The following is a 24,183-nucleotide window of genomic DNA, read 5'->3' as shown; positions in this document are numbered from 1 at the left end:
AAAGCAATGAGAACCTGAATGTTGCTGAAGTTCAGATTGTCATTTAGCTTCATTTCCTCTCCTGTCTAGCAGGTGGCAGCAGCTCTTTAATGCTGCATCAGAATGACTCAGAGGGATGATTATATGTTTGTGTGTCAAAGTCCAGCGGTGTGTGTTAGTGTGTGTTTTAGTGTGTGTGTCGGGACCAACATGGAGGAGCAGAAGAAGATTCTGTGTGTCGGCCTGGTGTGTCTTGACATCATCAACGTCGTCGACAAATACCCTGAAGAAGACACTGACAGCAGGTTCGCACTAAGCTAATGCTAATACAGGCTAACATCAACACTGACAGAAGGTTAGCACTCAGGCTAATGCTAATACAGGCTAACATCAACACTGACAGCAGGTTAGCACTCAGGCTAATGCTAATACGGGCTAATATCAACACTGACTGCAGGTTAGCACTCAGGCTAATGCTAATACAGGCTACTATCAGCACTTACAGCAGGTTAGCACTCAGACTAATGCTAATACAGGCTAACATCGACACAGACTGCAGGTTAGCTCTCAGGCTAACGCTAATACAAGATACTCATCATAAATAAATATCGCACTGATTGACCACGCTGTGATGTCATCACTGTCCGCCTGCAGGTGTCTGTCGCAGCGCTGGCAGCGAGGAGGAAACGCCTCCAACTCCTGCACGGTTCTGTCGCTGCTTGGGGCTCCCTGCGCCTTCATGGGCTCGCTGTCCACCGGACCGGTGGCCGAGTGAGTGGCACGATCAATATACTGATCAAAACACTGATCAATTATACTGACCAATATACCGATCACTACACTGATCAATGCACTGATCAATACACCCAACAGGCTAATGCTAATACGGGCTAATTTTAACACTGACTATTCAATTGAATTGAATTGAATTCAATTTTATTTATATAGCGCCAATTACAGTCAAATTGTCTCAAGACGCTTTACAGAACCCACATGCCTGACCCCCAGAGCAGCCCTGAGGAGACAGTGGCAGGAAAACACCCTTTTAACAGGGAAAAAAACCTCGAGCAGAACCCGGCTCTAATGTGGGGGGACCCATCTGTTGCTGGCCGGGCGGGTTGACAGGTACAGACGAGGTAGAGAGGTGGAGGAGGACAAAGACCATAGAACACACAATTTGATACATGCATGATAAGACAGATGATACATGCAAAGTACAACTAACATAGAAACTAATTATAGTTTACTGCTATGGTGTACAGCTCTGGCATTAGATATACTACATATATAGCTGGTGGTAAATTCAAAAATATGTAGATGAGCATATCAAGTATAGTAAGGGCAATGCAGAGGCTACAGACTACAGGTTGTCTCTCAGGCTAATGCTAATACAAGCTAATATTAACACTGACTGCAGGATAGCTCTCAGGCAAATGCTAATACAGGCTATTATCAACACTGACTGCAGGCTAGCTTTCAGGCTAATGCTAATACAGGGTAATATCAACTCTGACAACAGGTTAGCTTTCAGGCTAATGCTAATACAACCTAATATCAACTCTGACAACAGGTTAGCTCTCAGGCTAATGCTAATACAACCTAATATCAACTCTGACAACAGGTTAGCTCTCAGGCTAATGCTAATACAACCTAATATCAACTCTGACAACAGGTTAGCTCTCAGGCTAATGCTAATACAGGGTAATATCAACTCTGACAACAGGTTAGCTTTCAGGCTAATGCTAATACAGGGTAATATCAACAATGACTGCAGGCTAGCTTTCAGGCTAATGCTAATACAGGGTAACATCAACTCTGACAACAGGTTAGCTTTCAGGCTAATGCTAATACAACCTAATATCAACTCTGACACAGGTTAGCTCTCAGGCTAATGCAGGGTAATATCAACTCTGACAACAGGTTAGCTCTCAGGCTAATGCTAATACAACCTATTATCAACTCTGACAACAGGTTAGCTTTCAGGCTAATGCTAATATAGGGTAATATCAACACTGAATGCAGATTAGCACCGATCCAGTTCATTGATCAGAATCATTGATCAGGATCGGCGCCGATCAATTTGTCGAGTGTGATCGCAACAGCTGCTCTCTCTCTTTACTGTCTAGTTTTATTTTGGAGGATTTTCAGAAGTCCTGCATTGACGTGTCGCTGGTTTCTGAGCATGCTCAGTGCATCTTTCCAGCCTCTGTGGTCATCAGCAACGTCAGCACAGGAAGCCGGACCATCCTGCACATGAACAGGTGTGACCAGGAGTGAACAGGTGTGACCAGGGGTGAACAGGTGTGTCTCTCACTAATGGCTTCGGTTTCAGGAACAACATCATCTCCGAGCAGGTCCGCCCCCTCCTGTCCCACCAATCAGAGCAGCTTCTAGTGTGTGATGTCAGCTGTCTGTGTGTCCGTCAGGTTCATCATGGCTGACTTCTCGCGGTGTTCAGTCGACGCCTCTCAAGTGGTTTGGCAGCTGGAAGGTCGGACTCCGTGTGCATGTTGTTTGGTCTGTCCGTCCAGTGGGACTCGAACCGTCATTCTCTCTGATACGTAAGACGACCAGCCGCCGCCATGGCCACCGCGACGCCACAGTGTTCCCCAAACACCTCATCAATCAGAGGACATTACCATGGAGATGAAAGAATCACTATCAGTAGAACAGCAGGTCACATGGTCACAGTGAATGAATCTGCTGTAAGCTCTGCCTACAGTGATAGACCCCACCCAGTTAATATAACCCCCGCCCATCTTCACAGGCCCCGCCCACCGGTTTCTGCAGGTGGATGACAGAAACATCTCGAGGTGTTTGGTGAACACTGGATGCTCCTGAATCTGGTCTAATAACGACTGACCCACTGCAGAACCGAGGTCCCGATCCACCAATCAGATGGAGCGCGGAGGTCAGCTGACCAGAAGCTAAAGACAGGAAGTGGCTAAAACTAGAAAGCTAAAAACACAACGCAGCCCGGTTCAGATGTCTCATTATTTACTAAAAAACTACAGCTGAAAGGACAGAGAGGACAAAAACCCAGAACCATCAGAGCTCTGGTCCAAACCCAGAACCCTGATTTTTTATTCATATCTTCATCAGTTTAAACATTAAAGTTAGTTCTGAGAACAGATTGAACTTCCTGCTTCCTGTTCTGACCTCAGTGAAGACATTCTGCTGAAGTTCTCCAGATGTTTCCCCTCAGACTGAACGTTGTTCTTCATCAGAGGAGCCAGAGAGGGAAGCAGGGATCTTCTACTGCAGATAAATTCAGATGTTGGCCAGGTTCTGATCTGGAACCTGATTGGCTGTTTTCTGTTTTCTGGTGTTTTGTCCTCAGGAGCCACCATAGACCAGATGTTAGCATTAAACTGCAGCTGATTGTTCTTCATCACGTTCTCGTCACTGTTACTAAAGAAACAGTTTGATGCGTGGCTCATTTAGCTTAGCGTAGCGTAGCTTAACATCATAAAGACTGTTCCTGTAGATCCGGTTTCATTCTTCAGGCTTTGCTGGAACCTCTGCAGTGGTTTTGGGTTGATTCATTTAATTTCTCACTAATCACTGGATGAATCACTAAAACTTGATTGACCTTCTGGTCTCCAGACGTCAGCCAAGGAGCCGATGTTTACCGAGTCTTCAGCTGAGGAACCAGATATCTCCTGATGTTCTCTCTGAAATCTCAGCATGTTCAGTAATTCAAAGGATTGTGATTTGACTGAAACATCAACACACCTGAGCAGGTGTTCCTCAGACCAGACACCCAACAGTCACAACATTAGAACCTCAGGTAGCAGCAGATCAGAGATACAGAACCTCTGGAGGTCCTCAGTGGATCCTCTGGGTTCTTTGTGGGGTTCTTGTTCTCGATCAGATTAAGGTCTGAGCAGTTTGGAGGTTGTCAGCACTTGGTCCTCTTTGTTCCTGGAGATGTTCCTGAGTGGTTTTCATGGTGTAGCTTGATGTTCTCCAGTGATGTTCAAGGAACTAAAACATGTCAGAGGAACGTCCACATGAGGGCAGGAACCAGCAGAATGTTGTGATGAGATGATCAGCGTTCTTCTGTCAGTGGTTCTAATGGTACAGCTCATTGATTTACAGCCTGACTTCAGATCTTCTCTGACAGTGAAGTTTGTCCCTCACTGTGTCCTGTACAACCTGAAGGTCTGCATGTAGAGAACGCGTTAATGATGAACATCATCTGTCTGATTGATCATGTCAGTCTGATTGATCATCTGTCAGTCTAACTGATAGCTGATCAGTCTGATCCATTAATTAATACACATGACTTCTAGAAGATCTTTGTGAATTTGACAAGATAGATAGATAGACTATAGATAGATAGATAGATACATAGATAGATAGACTATAGATGTTAGATAGACGATAGATAGATAGATAGATAGATAGATACATAGATAGATAGATAGATAGATAGATAGATAGATACTTTATTAATCCCGAGGGAAATTCAAGAATAAAAGTCTTTAATATCTGAAATGTTTTTCGTTGATTATTTCTGAAGATAAACTCTTCGTCCCTCCAAACTGAGCAGCTCCAAGGTTTTTAAATTACACAATAAATATACTGCAGATTAACAAGGAACGTCCCAATCGGACCGATCAATACTACATCTACCCTCTAGTACTACATCTACCCTCTAGTACTACATGTACCTTCTAATACCACATTTAGACAGGGTTCTACGAGAGCTTTACTACAAGGATCTACCTACAGAACATGAAGGAACAGGAGATCTTCAGCTGTTAAACACATGAACTGGATGGATTTAATAACTTTATTATCAGATAAATGTGATCAGACTGAACCAGCAGATACTCATTCATTCACTGGCATCAGATCAGGACATAATAGTGATGTCATCAGACTTGGAGACTAGACATGAGGAGGCGTCTCGCTAACATGAAAGACTTGGAGCAGTTTGATCTGAGAGGAGGTGGAGGGATGAACATAAACTCTGACCTCACTTCCTGTTTGTCAGGAACCTTCCTGATGTCACAGCGGAGGATTTCTCCGAAGTGGACCTCAGTCAGTTCAGGTGGATTCACTGGGAGGTGAGCGACACCAAAACTACACCAAAACTTCACCAGAACTACAGCAAAACCACACCAGAACTACATAAAATTACACCAAAACTACACCAGAATTACATCAAAACTACACCAGAACTACACCAAAACTACACCAGAAATACATCAAAACTACACCAAGACTACACCAGAATTATGTCAAAACTACACCAGAACTACAGCAAAACTACACCAGAACCACACCAGAACTACATCAAATCTACACCAAAACTACACCAGAATTACACCAGAATTACATCAAAACTACACCAGAACTACACCAGAAATACATCAAAACTACACCAGAATTCTATCAAAACTACACCAAAGCTACACCAGAACTACAACAAAACTACACCAGAACTACATCAAATATACACCAAAACTACACCAGAATTACATCAGAACTACACCAAAACTACACAAGAATTACATCAAAACTACACCAGAACTACGCCAAAACTACACCAGAAATACATCAAAACTACACCAGAATTACATCAAAACCACATCAAAACTACAGCAGAACTACACCAGAAATACATCAAAACTACACCACAACTACATCAAAACTACACCACAACTACACCAGAAATACATCAAAACTACACCAAGACTACACCAGAACTACACCAGAAATACATCAAAACTACACCAGTACTACACCAAACCTACACCAGACTAAACTACACCACAACTACACCAGAACTACTCCAAAACTACACCAGAAATACAACAGACTAAACAACCGAAAACTGAACAGGACAAAATGATGTGAACTCAGCTTAACCTAATTAAACAAACCGGGTTAACTACGACTAACCAGAATGTCGGCCATCTTTCCTCTGCAGGGTCGGAACGCTGACGAACAGGTGAAGATGATCCAGCAGGTGGCGACGTACAACAGCAGGTTGCCACAGCAACAGAGGATCACCGTCTCTGTGGAGATTGAGAAGACCAGAGAGCTGCTGTACCAGCTGTTTCCACACGGCGACGTGGTACGAATCATCATGGCTAAAAACTTTGTTCTGTCTGATGGGTGGAATGTTCTGCTGGTTCCTGATTGTTCCTGTCGGTTCCTGATTGTTCCTGTTGGTTTCTGTTGGTTCCTGGTTGTTCCTGTTGGTTCCTGATTGTTCCTGTTGGTTCCTGTTGGTTCCTAATTGTTCCTGTTGGTTTTCAGGTGTTTGTCAGTAAAGACGTCGCTCGGCATTTTGGCTTCCAGTCGGCTGAAGCTGCTCTCAGAGGATTCTACCCTCAAGTGAGACAGGGGTGAGTCTCACCTGTCTGTCTCTCACCTGTCTGTCTGTCACCTGTCTGACCCTCACCTGTCTGTCTGTCACCTGTCTGACCCTCACCTGTCTGTCTCTCAGGGCTGTCCTGATCTGTGCCTGGGCAGAAAAAGGAGCGTCTGCTTTAGGTCCTGATGGTTTTTTCCATTCAGACGCTTTTCCTCCACCAAGTCTGGTCGACACTCTGGGAGCCGGAGACACTTTCAACGCTGCAGTGATCTACAGGCTGTCCCACGGTGAGACGCTTCACTGTCCAACTACAACTAGTCCAACAACAACTACACCACTAACAACTACCCCAACAACAACTACACCACTAACAACTACCCCAACAACAACAACTACAACTACCCCAACAACAACAACAGCAACACCAATAACAATTACACCGACAACCACAACTACACAAACAACAACCACACAAACAACAACTACACAACAACAACTACACTAACTACAACTACACCAACAACAACTACAACACAAACAATAGCAACTGCAATAACAACTACAACAGCAACTACAACTAAACCACCAACTACAACTACACCAACAACTACACCACCAATAACAACAACTACTAGAACAACTACATCAACAACAACAACAACTACACCGCCAATAACTACACCAACAGCAACTACACCAACAACAACTACACCGCCAATAACAACTACACCAACAACATTAACAACTACACCACCAATAACAACTACACCACCATCAACTACGACGACAACAACTACACCGCCAATAACAACTACACCATCAACAACTACAACAACAACTACACCAACAACTACAACAACAATAACTACACCACCAACACCAAAACCACCAACAATGCGCTGCTTTAAAACCTTTGGAATCATTGTTGCGTCAGTCAGAGCCGTTAAGCGTCTCGTTAGATTCTCAATGATCAACCACAGGAAATGACTGAATCTGTTTCCTGTCTGCAGGCAGGACTTTACAGGAAGCTCTGACCTTCGGTTGCAGGGTCGCCGGTGCCAAGTGTGGTTTCCATGGTTACGATGCCATTGCCGAAAAGTTTTCTAACAAGTGACCAAAGAGTTAAAAACTGGTTTATTTTCAGTTTGAGGTTAAAAAAGGAGAAAACAAACAGTATTTCTTTCAGCACTCAGATGAATTTTATTTAATTTTCAGTTTGAAAAGTGAACTTTGATTAAAAAACTGTGACTGATGTGTTCATTAACACGAGGAAGAGCTGCACGTTTACAATGATTCACCGATCTGTGATGCTCACTGCTGATCAATAAGTGATTAATAGTTCGTTAGCTGGTTGATCATTAGTATGAACTGATAGTGAAGTGATGTATAATAAACTAATTAAAGCTGCTAATTAAAGTTGCTGTGATGAGGTGAGTTTAAATTAAGTGACTTTTTGTTAAAATGTTTTGTTTTTTAACTGATAAAAATAAAATCTGATCAACAAACTTTTGTTCAGTAATTGATTTCCAATCATTGATTGTTACTTTTAGCAGAATCCTGAGACTGAGACCTGAGAGGTACATTTTTCTCACATTTTCGTCTGGCGATCCTTCTAATTTTCATCTGAACAGTTATATAGAGACTTTATTAACAGAATCATCACACAACTTCTAGTTTAGTTCAGGTTTACTTCAGGTTAATTTCAGGTTTATTTCAGGTTTATTTCAGGTTTATTTCGGGATAATTTCAGGTTTATTTCAGGATAATTTCAGGTTTAGGTTTAGTTCAGGTTTACTTCAGGATGATTTCAGGTTTACTCCAGGTTAATTTCAGAATAATTTCAAGATAATTTCAGGTTTACTTCAGGTTTAGTTCATGTTTACTTCAGGTTTAGTTCAAGTTTAGTTCTGGTTTACTTCAGGTTTATTTCAGGTTTACTTCAGGTTTACTTCTAGTTTAGTTCAGGTTTACTTCAGGTTTATTTCAGGATAATTTCAGGTTTATTTCAGGTTTATTTCGGGATAATTTCAGGTTTATTTCAGGATAATTTCAGGTTTAGATTAGGTTTAGTTCAGGTTTATTTCAGGTTTACTTCAGGATGATTTCAGGTTTACTCCAGGTTAATTTCAGAATAATTTCAGGATAATTTCAGGTTTACTTCAGGTTTAGTTTATGTTTACTTCAGGTTTAGTTCAAGTTTAGTTCTAGTTTACTTCAAGATCATTTAAGGTTTAGTTCTGGTTAAGTTCTGGTTAAATTCAGGTTTTGTTCCTCTAGCCTTCCTGCTGCAGTGTTGAGGTTTCTGGTGCAGGGTTCAGTGAATGCACCGCCGCTGTTCTGATGACGTCATGTGTCACTGGAAGGCCACGCCCCCTCAGAAGGGGTGGAGCCTGAGTTGTGACACAGTGTCGTCATGGAGACACACCATGTGATGCCGTTGTGTGTTTCCAGTGTTGGCCAGGTTTCACAGTGTCCTTACTAAATAGGTAAATAAGCTGCTGCAGAAATATATAGACGTTTTGCTGGTTCTGTCTGAAGGTTCCCTGCTGTTGGTTCCTAGTGTTCCTGTGTATTTACAGTGTTTCTCTTTGAGGACGTTCTCCAGACATTCTCCAGATGTTCAGGCGCTGCCGGTGCTGTTGCTGCTGCCCTCCATGCTGGCCGATACCATCTCCCTGAGGCCTTTGCTGAAGTGAAGATTGGCTCCGATCACGATGAAGCCCTGAAGATGAACACATCAGCATCACATGGTTCAGAAGAGGCCAATCAGAAGACACCGCCATCAGGTACAGTCATAAACTAAAGTTTATATGCACAATAAGTCCATGTTTACCATCAGTCTGAGTCTCCAGTGACTCTTAGAACTCTGGATTTAAGATGGAACCATTGAAACATGAATCTTTGCCACAGAAAATCCTGTATTTTGGTTCTTTTAGATTTATTAAAGGTCTTCTGGAAATATGATTAAACCTGCTGGATCATAAATATACAAACATTAACTTAAATTATCAGTTTTGTTGATGTAGAAAGTTGTGTTTATCATATTTCCTTAGTTCCACGGCCTCTTAACTTCTCCTGAGTGATTCCAGTCGACTACAGCTGCTGACTCCTCTGATCCAGTTTAAATAGAACCATTAAATCCACTCATTAGACTCAAACACTATGGGGGGAAAGTCTGAGGAGCTATATTCACATTTCAGAAACTGCAATCAGAGAATAATTTAGTTTTTGATTCTTTTGTTCAGACATTAGGTGAATAGATATGTTATTTGCCTTTCTTGACAGTTTCGGTGAACACTCTCGCCTTCCTCAGAAGCGTCTCACTGACAGCGTGACGTGTCAGCCGGCAGATTTTGACAGCCGGCATTTGCGGCCCAGTAGATCTGCCAGATCCGCCAGGCCCACCACGCCCACACCGTATTGGCATGTCGTGGTGAGCCCAACGGACCCGACCATCCCACCAAGCATGCCGCATCCCCCGCCGTCCTATTTCCTCTGGAGTATGGTGTCCCAGGTGTGGGAGAGCATGAAGCCTCCTTCATCCCTGTTCATGGCTCTCTCTGTCTGCCTCCTGATCTCCATCGCCTCCTTAATCCAGCGTTTCACTTTGTTTTCTTCCATTCCGATGAGTCTTGCCCCGTCCCAGTCCATAATGTGATCGTTCCTTTTGCAGTGGTCTGATATTGCAGATTTGAGATTTTCTTGTAGTGCCTTTTCTTTCTGAGATCTCGTGAGTCGTGTTGCTGTTTCCTTTTCGCATTCCTTCTGATGTTCTTTTTTCCTTCTGTGAAATGTTCTCGCTGTCTCCCCGATGTATGTGTTATTGCAAGAGTTGCATGGTATTTTGTAGATGACATTGCACTCATTGTTCTGCTCGATTGTTCTGATCATCTATCTATTCACCTACTGTCTGAACAAAAGAATGAAAAACTAAAATAGTAGCAAGAAGACATGATGAATGTTTTTGAGATATTACGAGGAAGATTTGGAGACAGCGGTGTCAAAAGAATGCGCCGACTAGAGAAACTGGAAAAGACACGAGAACGCTTCCGCAACCACTTAATCTTTAACCTCTGATGCAAGGATGAGGATTTAATACCACCAAGCATCAACATCAAGAACCCGATCCGGACCAAAAATGCAGAAAAGATAATCATTGGAACCAAAAAGGACCTACTCAAAGAACGGATAAGAGGAACAGCAAACAAAATCAACAGACTGAAAACACAAATCAGTGAGGGTATGGATGATCTCACCGAACAATTTCCAATGGATGAAAACACACAACAAAAAATAAAAGAACACCTTAAACACTACAGGGGGAAAGTCTGAGGAGCTCAGCAAAGATCTGAAGAAGAAAATTATTGACTTGAACTCCAAAATTGCCAAAGGTGATGCAGAAATTGCCCAAAATTGACTCAAAAACGTCCTAAACTGACTGAAGAGATGTCTACATGGAGATAAACTCACTCAACAACTGTCCAAAGTGACTTAAAACGTGTCTAAAATTATTAAAAACCTGACCAAATTGATGCGTAAACAGTTAAAGTCGACTCAAAATGAGTTCAAATTTACTCAAAACTACTCCAAGGTGACTGAAAACATTTTGCTCATGATTCAAAAACTGACCAAATTACCTCAAAAATTAAGGTAATTGAAATTGACCCAAAAATAACCTAAGGTGACTGGAAATATGTCTGAAATATTCAAAGGTTGCCCGAGATGATACAAAAATGGCCCAAATGACTGAAATGTTGACTAAAATGAATAAAAAATTGCCTAAATCGTCCAAAATGTATCCAAAAATAGTCCAAACTGACGGTGGAGATGTTTACATGGACTCATAAATTCACTCAACAATTGTCCAAATTGACTAAAATATTTATGCGTTTTTTCAAAACTTGCCCAAATTGACACAAAAGCAGTTAGAGTTGCCTCAGAATTTGTCCAAATTTATGCAAAACTGTTCTAAAAATGACCAACAACATCTAGAATGACTGAAAAACTGAACACATTGATGCTAAAATTATCCAGATTGACTCAAGAATCGTCCAAGGTGTCTGGAAATACGTCTGAAATGATTCATTAGAAAGTCACCTGGAGCTGTTTGAAAGCAGCTGCAGATCCAGAATCATCTTCATGGTCCAGGTGTGTTACTGCCACCATCAGGAAGAAAACACAAACTACCACCTGCTGCTGAGAGACGATTGGTCAGGATGGTCAAGAGTCAACCAGGAACCATCAGAAAGCAGGTCTGAATGAATGAGAAGCTGCTGGAACACAGCTGTCAGAGTCCACAGGGTTCTAGAGGATCCATGAAGAAGGAAGTTCTTCCTCTAGAAGCAGAACCTTAAAGCGCCACTCATCACATGGACAAAGAAAAGGTTCTGGAGGAAAGTTCTTTGGTCAGATGGAACAAAAACTGAAGGTGAGGCCTTCAACCCCAAGAACACCAAACCAGGCATGGTGGTGGCAGTATCATGCTCTGGGGCTTTCTAGAAGAGCTTCTGGACTGGTTTCAGACTGGATGTTGGACTGGTTCTGGACATTCTTGGGCAGGTCTTGGACTTTTTTAGGAGTACTTTAGGTTTGGTTTTGGTCCCTATATTGTACTTGTTTTAGACATTTTTATGACTTGTTTCTGGCTGTATTCTCACTGGTTCTAGACTTTCTTGGGACTGGTTTATGTTTGATTTTGGACCTGGTTTTAGACTTTTTTTTTAGGATTACTGTAGGACTGTCTTGGGCAATTCTTGGACTTTTTTTAAACACCAAGAACACCAAACCTACCATCAAGCATGGAGATGGCAGTATTATGCTCTGAAGTTTTCCAGAGGTGCTTTTGGACTGGTTTCAGACTGTCTTGGACCTTTTTTTAGGAGTAGTTCAGGTTTGGTTTTAGTCCTGATTTTGTACAGGTCTTTGACCTTTTTAGGACTGGTTTCAGACTGTCTTCTGACTGGTTCTGAACATATTTGGACTGGTTTAGGTTTGGATTTGGTCCTGGTTTTAGACCTTCTTAGGACTGGTTTCAGACTGTCTTGGGCAGGTCTTTTATTAACCCCAATAACACCAAACCTACCACCAAGCATGGAGGTGGCAGTATCATGCCATCAGAGTAGATCCAGAGTTCTAGGAGCAGTTAGAACTGATCTACAGCATCGTTATCAGCAGATGGAACTCCACCAACAGAAACAGGTTCATGTTCGACTCACGTTGTGATATTCAACCACCTCCTCAACGAAATCCATCCCATCAGCCAGAGGGATCCGGACGCCTGTCTTAGTCCAGTCTGCACACATACACACACACACACACACACGGTCAGCTCACAGCTTGTTTCTGTTTTCAGGTTTCCAGTGAATCAGATTCTTACTGTTGATCAGAGGAACCACCGACATCTGGAGCATCGTCTTCAGAGGAGCCTGGAGGGGAATCAGCTGCAGACAGACAGGCAGTCACACAGACAGGTAGTCAGACAGACAGACAGTCAGTCGACAGACAGACAGACAGACAGGTATACAGACAGACAGTCAGACAGACAGTCAGACAGACAGTCAGACAGACAGTCAGACAGACAGACAGGTTAATAACAGACAGACAGGTGGAAACTTACAGCCAGAGACTCCAGAGCCGACTGGTTGGAGAAAATTTTAAACCTGGAAGAAGAAACAGTTTCTGTGATCAGAACCAGGACCTGGGTCAGAACCAGGACCTGGGTCAGAACCAGGTCCATGGTCACACCCACGTCTATGGTCAGAGGGAAGGTGTGATTTTAATTTTAATTTTTATTATCCCTTATTAATCCCACGAGGGGAAATTCAGATTTTCGCATATCTCCCCAACTGGGGGAGTCAGAGCGACGGGTCAGCCACGGTACAGTGCCCCCTGGAGCAGGAAGGGTTAAGGGCCTTGCTCAAGGGCCCAACAGTGGCCACATCGGGGCTTGAACCTCTGACCTTCTGATCAGTAGTCCAGAGACTTAACCGTTGCGCCACCACTGCCAGATGGAGGTGTTCAGGTGTGATGAAGATGTTCAGGTGCAGAGGAGGTGTTCAGGTGCAGAGGAGGTGTTCAGGTGCAGAGGAGGTGTTCAGGTGTTTACCTGCGGAGGTCGGCATGGACACACAGGCGTTTTTCTCTCATGGACACTTTGGCATTGAACTTTGTCTCCTGCAGGACAGAAACAGTTGTGTTGTCGTAGTTGCTGAGTTGTTGTGTTATTGTGTTATTATTGTGTTCTTGTGTTGTTGTTATTGTGTTCTTGTGTTACTATTGTGCTCTTGTTGTGTTGTTGTTATTGTGTCATTTTTGTGTTATTGTGTTGTTGTTGTGTTGTTGTGTTATTATTGTGTTCTTGTTGTGTTGTTGTTATTGTGTCATTGTTGTGTTATTGTGTTCTTGTTGTTATGTTGTTGTTGTTTGTCTCTGTTGTGTTGTTGTGTTGCATTTGTGTTGTTGTTGTTGTGTTATTGTTGTTGTGCTATTGTGTTCTTGTTGTTGTGTTGTTATTGTGTCATTGTGTTATTGTGTTCTTGTTGTTGTGTTGTTGTGTGTCTCTGTTGTGTTGTTGTTTGTCTCTGTTGTGTTGTGTTATTGTGTTGTGTGTCTCTGTTGTGTTGTTGTGTTGCAATTGTGTTGTTGTTGTGTTATTGTGTTGTTGTTGTTGTTGTTTTGTGCTATTGTGTTGTTGTTGTGTTATTGTGTTGTTGTTGTTGTTGTTTTGTGCTATTGTGTTGTTGTGTTATTGTGTTGTTGTGCTGTTGTGTTGTTATTGTGTTCTTGTTATGTTGTTGTTGTGTCGTTGTTGTGTTATTGTGTTCTTGTGTTCTTGTTGTGTTCTTGTTGTCGTGTCTCTGATGTGTTTTTGTGTTATTGTGTTGTTGTGTTGTTGTTGTGTGTCTCTGTTGTGTTGTTGTTATTGCTGAGTTGTTGTTGTGTGTCTCTGTTGTGTTGTTATGTTGTATTCGTGTTGTTGTGTTATTATGCTGTTGTGCTGTTGTGTTGTTATTGTGCTGCTGTTGTGTTATTGTGTTGTTGTTGTGTTGTTGTGCTATTGTGTTGTTGTTGTGCTATTGTGTTGTTGTTGTGTTGTCGTCATGTTGTTGTTGTGTTGTTGTTGTGTACCATCGTCATGCTGCTCATCTGGACCGGCGGTTGCCCTGGAGGCAGCACCATCACCTTGACGTTGGCCGTCATGGCGACTGTTGCCCCAGACGTCTTGATGGTGGTCTTTGGAGGCGAGTTGACGGCGATCTGCAGAGACATGGGGGCGTCCACCAGAGCCGGGTTCTAGCAGAACACAGCAGGAGAACGTGAGGCCCAGAAGGAACCCACCCAGAAGAAGCCTCTAATGAGAACCATGTTCTTCTGCCTGCTCCGGTTCCTCACCAGCATCATCATGGCTCCAAAGTAGGTGGTCCTCAGCAGCATCTCCAGATCTTTGGGCATCTGAAGGACGAGACAGGAACCAGTTCATACTGGTTTTAATGGGTCTCTACTGGTTTGGTTTGGTCTGTACTGATTTTAATTGATCCATACTGGTTTTAATGCGTCTATACTGGTTTTAATGGGTCTATGCTGGTTTTAATGGTTCTGTACCGGTTTGGTTTGGTCTGTACTGGCTTTAATGGGTCTGTAGTGGTTTGGTTTGGTCTATGCTGGTTTTAATGGGTCTATACTGATTTTAATGGATCTATGCTGGTTTCGATGGGTCTATGCTGGTTTTAATGGGTCTGTACTGGTTTTAATGGGTCTATACTGGTTTCAATGGGTCTATGCTGCTTTTAATGGGTCTATACTGGTTTTAATAGGTCTATACTGGTTTTAATGGATCTGTTCTGGTTTTAATGGATCTGTTCGGGTTTCGGTGGTGCTGGTTGACCTTCTCGTTGACGATTTTCAGCTGGAAGATCCCAGCTGTGTAGTAGGAGAACATCCCGCTGTCGAAGAAGAACTCGGACAGCGCCAGGTAGACCATCCGGTCGTACTCCCGGATCACCGGCTCCACGGCATAGTTCACCAGAGAGACGTTCTGCTGCGACAGGTCAAAGAACATCCCCTGCAGACACAACAGACCTGCTTCAGACCAGTCCACATCTCACCAGAACACACCCCGTCTCATCCCGTCTCACCCTGAAGTTCATGTCGAGGCTCCTGGACGTCACCACTGGGTCGTCGATCAGAGAATAATCGATCCCGATAAACTGATCCACCTCCGTCCTCACAGGGATCGTCTCCAGCAGAGAGTTGACATGGACCAGAGCAGCATGGTTCAGAGCCGGGCAGATCTGAGAGACAGACAGGTGGAGAGAGACAGACAGGTCAGAGACAGAGAGACAGGTAGAGAGAGAGAGATGGGTCAGGGAGGGAGATAGACAGGTAGAGAGACAGACAGATCAGAGAGAGAAACAGGCAGAGAGAGAGACAGGCAGAGAGAGAGACAAACAGAGAGAGATAGACAGGTAGAGAGACAGATCAGTGAGAGAGACAGGCAGAGAGAGAGACAGACAGAGAGAGAGATAGACAGGTAGAGAGACGGATCAGTGAGAGAGACAGGCAGAGAGAGAGACAGGCAGAGATAGAGATAGGTAAAGAGACAGACAGATCAGTTAGAGAGACAGGCAGAGAGAGAGACAGACAGAGAGAGAGATAGACAGGTAGTGAGACAGATCAGTGAAAGAGACAAGCAGAGAGAGAGACAGGCAGAGATAGAGATAGACAGGTAGAGAGACAGACAGATCAGAGAGAGAAACAGGCAGAGAGAGGTTGACAGGTAGAGAGACAGACAGATCAGTTAGAGAGACAGGCAGAGAGAGAGACAGACAGAGAGAGAGATAGACAGGTAGTGAGACAGATCAGTGAGAGACAGGCAGAGAGAGAGAGACAGGCAGAGATAGCGATAGACAGGTAGAGAGACAGACAGATCAGAGAGAGAAACAGGCAGAGAGAGGTTGACAGGTAGAGAGACAGACAGATCAGTTAGAGAGACAGGCAGAGAGAGAGACAGGCAGAGATAGAGATAGACAGGTAGAGAGACAGACATATCAGTGAGAGAGAGACAGGTCAGAGAGAGAGATAGACAGAGAGAGAGACAGACAGATCAGTGAGAGAGACAGGCAGAGAGAGAGATAGACAGGTAGAGAGACAGACAGATAAGTGAGAGAGACAGGCAGAGAGAGAGAGATAGACAGGTAGAGAGACAGACAGATCAGTGAGAGAGAGACAGGTCAGAGAGAGATAGACAGGTAGAGAGACAGACAGATCAGTGAGAGAGAGACAGGTCAGAGAGAGAGAGACAGGTAGAGAGAGACAGAAAGGTCAGAAAGAGAGTCTGGTGAGCAGACAGACAGGTAGACAGACAGACAGACAGGTGTATTACCTGTTGGTTGAGCAGGAAGCGCATTCCCGTCGTCAGAACTCGTCCCAGGAAGTCATAAACTCTCCTGAAAGACAGAGAAGCTCCTGATTGGCCAACACTGAGTCATGTGACAGAAGCTCTAGCAGGTAAACTTTATTTAAACAGACAGAACGCTTTCATCTCTCCAGGAGAATCTTTTCTGTTTACACGGAACTCATGGAGTTCCTCAGTGTTGGTTCTCCACTGTTCTCCTGCTGAGGTGAACTGCATAATGTGTGGAACCACTATGAATCATCAGATGTTCTGCTCTGATTTTAAAGTATCAGGAACCACGAGGAACCATCAGGAACCATGAGGAACCACCAGGAACCACGAGGAACCATGAGGAACCGTCCGTTTTACCCCAGAGTTCCGCTGAACTTGGCCCTCATCTTGGCGATGTTGGCGTCGCAGCTGATGTTGTTGATCTTCAGTCGTCCTTCATCGTCTCTGATCAGGTTTAGAGCCGTGTTGATGTTCACGCCTTCAGCCGACGCGTTGATGTTCCCCGTGTCGTAGCTGAGACACAACAACAATAAGAACAACAACAACAACAATAAGAAGAACAACAACCATCCTCCTCCTTCTCAGGTTCATCTTCATCTGCAGATAGTTGTCATCTAAACCCTCCATCTTTGACCTGAACCCTTCAGCAGCTCCGTCACTCTGCAAACATCTGGATCAGTCTGTGAAACCTGAACCAGGGTCTGGTCTGGGTTCTAATTAGGACTCAGAACGTTGATGCCTGAGGTCCAAAAGACTGAGATCTAAACCAGACTAAACGTACATCCATGCAGCTGCTGAGCTCATATTCTGAGTAAAATAATCGTTCTTTAAATCATTCGTTTTTTAAAGGCTCTCTGGTTCTTCAAAGAACCACCACCAGCTGAAGAACCTCTTTATTGCAGGAATGGTTCTTTAAAGTACAGAAAGTTCCTTGTCTTTGATAAGAAATTTTACTTGATCAATGGTTTGCTCTTTGCTTCTTTGATAAAAATAGGTTCTTTAAGGATCCTCAAACAACTGTTCTGTAAATGGTTCCTTAAAGAACCTGTTTTTGCTAAAATTCTTTGATAAAAATAGGTTCTTTAATGATCCACAAACAGCTGTCCTTCAAATGGTTCCTTAAAGAACCTGTTTTTGCTGAAGTTCTTTGGAGCACCATTCATGGTATTTTCTCGTGGTTCTTTAAGGGTTCTTAAAAGAGCTGTTGGCAGAAATGGTTCTTCACAAGAACTTTTGCTAAGAGGTTCTTTAAGGAACTAACAATGGTTCTTCTATGCCATCGCTGTGAAGAACCATTTTTGGTTCTAGTTAGCATCTTCTTTTCCCTAAGTGTTGCTGTTGCTAAAATGCTGTACATGGTAAATACCGGTTTGTAAGTACAGTGTGTTGTTCTGTCGTGGAACCGTTCAGGTAGAATCGGCGTTCCATGTGGAGAACTTACAAGAACCAGTAGAGGATCCGTCGATTGAAGGTCAGGGAGATGGACGAGTTCTGAACGTCGAACAACAAACCGATGTCGGGGATGAAGCGCAGGTCGGCATGAGTCAGATTCAGCTCCGTGATCTTCACTCTGAAACACAGACGCAGTATTAGTACACACAGCCGCGGTGCAGTACTGCAGTATTACTTCAAGTATCCGGTGTGTACTCAGTGATGGTGTATTGGAAGCGTCCTTCTTTGCCCTTCATGTCCGGCATGCTGATGTTACTGAGCTCCTCTTCAACAAACCTCTGAGTTTCAGATTTCACTGGAAACACAAAATACACAACATGACAGAAAGTACACACAGCGTAGTACTTTAACAGAAACACACATAAATACTACTTCACCACCAACATTTAGAATGTCTCTACTTCCAACTGTAGAAAAACTGCTAGAAATGTTCAGACCACTGCAGAATTATAGATAGAACCTAGAACCTGCCTGAAGACCGAGACAGAACCCTGATCAGACGGCCCACCTCCGGACTAGAACCCTGATCGGACGGTCCACCTCCAGAGACAGAACCTTTTTATCAGTGTGAAGAACTGGAGGTTCTGCAGAGGTAACCAACATTTTCAGGAACCTGGTTTTTTAGAAACTGCTTTTTTACCCCAAACAGAACCAACATCTGCTGGAACAAGCTTTTAAATTAGAGGTTGGACACGTTACCGACCATCCAGTAGGTGGCGCTGTCCAAACAAACAAGTTCTCCAAATGTTTGGACCTCAATCTGCTGCAGAACAGTCGGACGTGTTCCAGAGGTTCTGAGGAGGTTCACACTGTGATGCTAAAAGTTCTGGACATCACCAGAACCCCAACAGAGCTTCTAAGAACCATCAAACAAAAGCTTCCTCTAGCACCATGAATAGTTCTTCTTTCAGAAAAAAACAGAGTTCTTAGATGGTTCCTAAGATACTCATAAAACACCATCAGCTCCTGAAGAACCTCTTTATTTATGTGGTTCTTTAAAGGAACTTGATGGTTTCTGGAGTTCTTTGGTTCTTTAAACCTGATTTTATTCTGGATGAATCTTTTGGTTTATTAAACATCAGAAAACCATAAATAAATGGTTCTTTAAAGAACCTAAGTTTGGTTTTGCACCATTTATGGTCTCCAAAGGAACCATTTTTATGGTTCTTTGAGGAGATGCTTGGAGATTCTCCCAAGAACTTAAATAAATGGTTCTTTAAAGAACCCATTGCTCAGAAAAATAAAAGTGCTAACTGGAACCAAACATGGAGCTTCACAGTGGTGCCATAGAGGAACCATGTATGGTTCCAGTTAGCACCTTTATTTTCTGAGGGAGTTCTCAGGTCCAGGAGTCTCCAGGATGGAGGAGAACCTAACTGAAGAGGTACTAATATGGATCCATCTGTGGAGGTTCTACACAAACGTCCACTTGGTTAGAGAACCAGAGTAGATCCAGAACATCTCATCAGACCTGAACCACAGAAGGACCTGGGTCATTCCGTTGTCATGGCAACTAAGCCGTGGATCAGTGGTGGAGAACTCATGGAGGATTAAATCTGGATTAAAGTTTAATTCAGGATTAGAACCGCTGGAATCAGAACATGAAGGTTCTCGTAGAATCACTCACACATGTCCAGGCCTTTGTCAGTGATGCGGATCTTACAGCCAGCAGGTTCTGCAGCCATTATGGAGGGAACCGAAGACACGAGGAGGAGAACCAACGAGAACCAGACGATCATCCTGAAATGGAACATCCAAACCTGGAACCAAAAGGAACCTAAATGATGGAAATGTGGACGGTTGTGGTGCTTCAGAGGTTCTGGTTCTGTTTGTACCTCAGAAGATGTTCCACACTGAGATCCTTAAGGTCTAACAGATAGTTTATCTGAAAACCATCAGGGAACCTTCAGGGAACGTCTTCATGTTCAGCAGTTTACTGTTAAAAATTCTGTTATAAAATGGAGGAATACTATAAATACACCGAGTACTACAAACATTACTATAAATACACTGAGTACTATAAACATTACTATAAATACACTGAGTACTACAAACAATATAGTACAGGTGAGACCAGGTGTTATTAGGTGAAGGTGTGTTAGTGTGTGTTGTGGGTGTTGTGGACCCTGAGCTGTGACTCACAGGTTCCTGTGTTTTTCTGACTCTGTTTGTTTTCTGATCAATGGAACCGAAGCTTCTGTTTCTTTATGCAAACATTGGATCAGAGAAAATCTGTTTCTGGCTCCAGGATCTTTAATTTCTGGGTGGTGGTTCTAAAAGGGGACGTTCCACAGACGAGCTGCTGTTTTTGAGGCTCCTGCTGAGGTTCCAGCTGAACTCGTTCCTCAGACTGATGTCCAGAAAAACAGCTGATGAACTCCAGTAACCCCGTTTCACAACAGCTCCTCTGTTCTCCGACTGCTCCTTAAACATAGCTTGGACAGGAACGTTCTAACGCTGAGCTTTATTCAGTCACTGACGTTCTAATCAGACGTTCTAACGCTGCAGTTTATTCAGTTTTCTATTTTTATAAATAGAAACTGATTCCAGTGACTTCAACAGACTAGTTTATAAATGTTCATTCATTCAGTCAGGAACAGCTGTGAGACCAAAGAGGTGGTGGAACGTTTTCTGGTGATATTCTGGTGATATTTTGGTGATATTTTGGTGATATTCTGGTGATATTCTGGTGATATTCTGACTGCAGAACTGATCAAACTTTCAGCGATTTACTGTTAAAGGTCAGAACTCTGTTTCCTCAAATATCACTGCAAGACGTAATATTCAGATGTGAATTTACTGACACACACACACACACATTAGTCATCAGGTCAAAGCCTCCCAAATATTGGCACGTGAAGCTCCGCCCACTCACAGCCTGTAATCTGTGTGTTTAATTACAGCTCAGTGACGACAGCCAATCAGCACACAGCTGCCACGGCGACCACATCTGGACAGCTGCTAACCGCTAACTGCTAACCTTTAATTAGAAGGCAGCAGATCTGGCTCGTCGTGCTTCTTCTCAATCATCTGAAACATTTTCCACCTCAGTGTCGCTCTGACAGGAAAGAGGAGAACTGAAGATGAGACGCAGAACGGAGCTTTAGAACCAGAACCTCAGCTGGAAGACAGAATGGAGCTTTAGAACCTCAGCTGGAGGAAAGAACGGAGCTTTAGAACCAGAACCTCAGCTGGAGGACAGAATGGACCTTTAGAACCTCAGTTGGAGGACAGAACGGAGCTTTAGAACCTCAGCTGGAGGACAGAACGGAGCTTTAGAACCTCAGCTGAAGGACAGAACGGAGCTTTAGAACCAAACCAACTCTGTCAAACTTCTCAATAAACTCTTTTCTAATTCAGTCTCTATAAATTAACAAGTTCTACTCATTTGTAAAGAACTCAGATTCCATTTTCAGAGCTAAACTCAGCAGAACGCAGAGCTGAAAAAGATCTGAGGAACAAACAGCTGAGAGTGCAGATAATCGATCAATAGTCCATCAGAAACTGATTTGATCAGAAACTGGTTTGATCCAAACAGTCCAAAGTGTGTCGAAGGTTAAATTCAGCCTGAAGCTGCTCAGAGTTGAACAAGATGGAAAAACACGGTCACCATGACGACGCCATAGAAAACTACAGACAATAAAACTACAGACGGAATAAAACTACAGACAATAAAACTACAGACAATAAAACTACAGACGGAATAAAACTACAGACGGAATAAAACTACAGACACAATAAAACTACAGACAATAAAACTACAGACAATAAAACTACAGACGGAATAAAACTATAGACGGAATAAAACTACAGACGGAATAAAACTACAGTCAATAAAACTACAGACAGACTAAAACTACAGACAATAAAACTACAGACGGACTAAAACTACAGACACAATAAAACTACAGACAATAAAACTACAGATGGACTAAAACTACAGACAGACTAAAACTACAGACAATAAAACTACAGACAAAACTACAGACGGACTAAAACTACAGACAATAAAACTACAGCTGAACCGACATCTTGTTTTCTAGTGAAGATTCGACTGAACGTCTGGATCTGAACTCAGTCCGACAGGAAGTAAAGAAGATTCAACTCACCTGGACATGATGACAGTTTACCTGCTGATTACCTGTCTGTCTGCCTGCCTGTCTGTCTGTCTGTCTGCCTGTCTCTCTGTGTCTGTCTGTCTGTCTCTCTGTCTGTCTGTCTGCCTGTCTCTCTCTCTGTCTCTCTGTGTCTGTCTGTCTGTCTCTCTGTCTGTCTGTCCGTCTGTCTGCCTGTCTCTGTCTCTCTGTGTCTGTCTGTCTGTCTCTCTGTGTCTGTCTGTCTGTCTCTCTGTGTCTGTCTGTCTGTCTCTCTGCCTGTCTGTCTGCCTGTCTGTCTCTCTGTCTGTCTCTCTTCCTGCCTGTCTGAACTTTCCTCTGGACTTCTGATGATGAAACTCACCGATCAGCAGACGGAGGAGGAGCTCGGATCTCTTCAGATGCTTCTGTTCTTCAGTCGTTATCCTCAGTGAGAGTCAGCTGCTCGGTTCTCTGTTTATCCCCAGAGAGCAGCTCTGACTCCTCCTCCTCTTCATCCTCCTCTTCATCCTCCTCCTCTTCATCGACCTATTGGAACAGGGACCTTTTGAGCCCTAAACATGCTCAGAAACTCACCAGAACTGTTGAAACTTTAATATTTTATTGGAACTGGCCATGTGAGATAAAATGGCTCCAGAGCGCCCCCTGTAGAATGTCTAACATCTACCGCAGGCAGCACATTTCACCTAGAGCTCCCCAATTTGTAGTTTTTCTCAGTTGCTTTGGTACATTTCTCAGATTAGAACTGAAATTCTCAAAACTACTTGTTCAATCTTCCGATCATTGTGTCTCTTGTTCACATCAAAAAGCAGTTTCTCATTTCTTTGAACCAGCTGTAAATGCTTTGGTTCATCCATGCAAATGATTCTGTCCAATTCTCTGCTGTTTCCTCCATTATCAGCTGCTTCTGTCCTGCTGATCTAAATGTATTCTAATGGGTCTCTGTTGAATAGTCTCACCCCCCACAACATTTAGTCATTATTTCATCACATCAGTCTTTAAAAAAGTTGTCAGAATATGTCAGGATATTTCTATACATTTCCATTCGACTTTTTTCTAAATCTGTCCTGAGTTGGTAAATTGCTCCCAGCTGAATCTTGACTTTCTCTAATGAAGGGAAATGTGTGAAGGGTTCGGGTTTTCTGAAATCACTCAAAGACTCAGGAGAAGATATTCATGATGTGGATGAGAATTTGCGGCCTAACAGACAGGAGGTGTAGGAAGACTGAACTGGAATTCCTACAGCTGCATGGACAGTTTTCCCTCGGGAGATTGTCCTCTCTTCACATTTCTACTGTAGTTTTTTGTTTTTTCTTTATGCTATGCAGCGCTGTTTTCCTTTCTGTATCACAATGATTCAATTCAATTCAATTCAATTTTATTTATATAGCGCCAATTACAGTCAAATTGTCTCGAGACGCTTTACAGAACCCATATGCCTGACCCCCAGAGCAAGCCAAAAGGCGACAGTGGCAAGGAAAACACCCTTTTAACAGGGAAAAAAACCTCGAGCAGAACCCGGCTCTAATGTGGGGGGACCCATCTGCCTGCTGGCCGGGCGGGTTGAGAGGGACAGAAGAAGTAGAGAGGTAGAGATAGAGGGGTAGAGGTAGAGATAGAGGGATATAGATAGAGGGGTAGAGATAGAGAGGTGGGGGGTGGGACACAAGGACCATAAAACACAGCCACACATCTGAAGCATCCAGCATCCAGCTCTGGGACCAGGGACACTCGGAGAAAGGACACAGAAAGAAACAGAGTGAATGTAATGCAATAATGGTATATATAGTAAATACATAGGTAGTTAGAGAAGGGCTCAGTGCATCCAGAGAGGTTCCCCAGCAGTCTAGGCCTATAGCAGCATAACTAGGGGCAAACTAAAGGGACGTCAAGAGGGGAAGTCAGTTGTGCAAATGAAAACA

General features: G+C 43.2%; 2 protein-coding genes across 9 annotated transcripts; one reads left to right on the top strand and one right to left on the bottom strand.

The window, feature by feature from the left end:
• Positions 1-49: 49 nt before the first annotated feature.
• On the top strand, positions 50-7,815 carry khk (ketohexokinase). Of its 5 annotated transcripts, none has more exons than XM_035946955.2 (9): positions 50-284; positions 634-750; positions 2,106-2,240; positions 2,406-2,540; positions 4,982-5,054; positions 5,921-6,067; positions 6,253-6,341; positions 6,443-6,597; positions 7,321-7,815. In XM_035946955.2, exons 1-9 carry the CDS (start codon positions 103-105, stop codon positions 7,422-7,424), a joined length of 1,137 nt encoding a protein of 378 aa, XP_035802848.1. In that variant the 5' UTR covers positions 50-102; the 3' UTR covers positions 7,425-7,815. The 5 variants fall into 5 exon arrangements, with proteins under 5 accessions (XP_035802848.1, XP_035802850.1, XP_035802849.1 ...); XM_035946958.2 differs by having other exon boundaries at positions 106-334; XM_035946957.2 differs by lacking the exon at positions 2,406-2,540 and having other exon boundaries at positions 56-284.
• Positions 7,487-22,766, bottom strand: pltp (phospholipid transfer protein). Of its 4 annotated transcripts, none has more exons than XM_023267590.3 (15): positions 22,626-22,766; positions 19,795-19,927; positions 18,363-18,462; positions 18,157-18,285; positions 17,073-17,228; positions 16,692-16,755; positions 15,445-15,600; positions 15,195-15,371; positions 14,702-14,761; positions 14,438-14,602; positions 13,416-13,483; positions 12,927-12,969; positions 12,687-12,750; positions 12,526-12,602; positions 7,487-9,032 (listed from the first exon to the last, which is right to left on the bottom strand). In XM_023267590.3, exons 2-15 carry the CDS (start codon positions 19,919-19,921, stop codon positions 8,931-8,933), a joined length of 1,488 nt encoding a protein of 495 aa, XP_023123358.1. In that variant the 5' UTR covers positions 19,922-19,927; positions 22,626-22,766; the 3' UTR covers positions 7,487-8,930. The 4 variants fall into 4 exon arrangements, with proteins under 4 accessions (XP_023123358.1, XP_023123353.1, XP_054866639.1 ...); XM_023267585.3 differs by lacking the exon at positions 22,626-22,766 and adding an exon at positions 22,277-22,619; XM_055010664.1 differs by lacking the exon at positions 22,626-22,766 and adding an exon at positions 21,148-21,171.
• Positions 22,767-24,183: the final 1,417 nt, after the last annotated feature.

The sequence above is a fragment of the Amphiprion ocellaris genome, chromosome 5, assembly GCF_022539595.1.
Source record: "Amphiprion ocellaris isolate individual 3 ecotype Okinawa chromosome 5, ASM2253959v1, whole genome shotgun sequence".
NCBI lineage: Eukaryota > Metazoa > Chordata > Actinopteri > Pomacentridae > Amphiprion > Amphiprion ocellaris.
Note: the sequence above shows the minus strand (reverse complement) of the source record. Positions and strands in the feature narration are given on the sequence as shown.

Coding starts and splice junctions, on each gene's coding strand:
- khk (XM_035946955.2), top strand. CDS start 103: ATGACTCAGAGGGATGATTATATGTTTGTGTGTCAAAGTCCAGCGGTG. Junction 5,055..5,920: donor TCAGGTGGATTCACTGGGAG/GTGAGCGACACC, acceptor TTTCCTCTGCAG/GGTCGGAACGCTGACGAACA. Junction 6,068..6,252: donor TGTTTCCACACGGCGACGTG/GTACGAATCATC, acceptor GTTGGTTTTCAG/GTGTTTGTCAGTAAAGACGT.
- pltp (XM_023267590.3), bottom strand. CDS start 19,921: ATGTTCCATTTCAGGATGATCGTCTGGTTCTCGTTGGTTCTCCTCCTC. Junction 16,756..17,072: donor AAGTTCAGCGGAACTCTGGG/GTAAAACGGACG, acceptor TCTGTCTTTCAG/GAGAGTTTATGACTTCCTGG. Junction 12,970..13,415: donor GTCCATGCCGACCTCCGCAG/GTAAACACCTGA, acceptor TTCTTCTTCCAG/GTTTAAAATTTTCTCCAACC.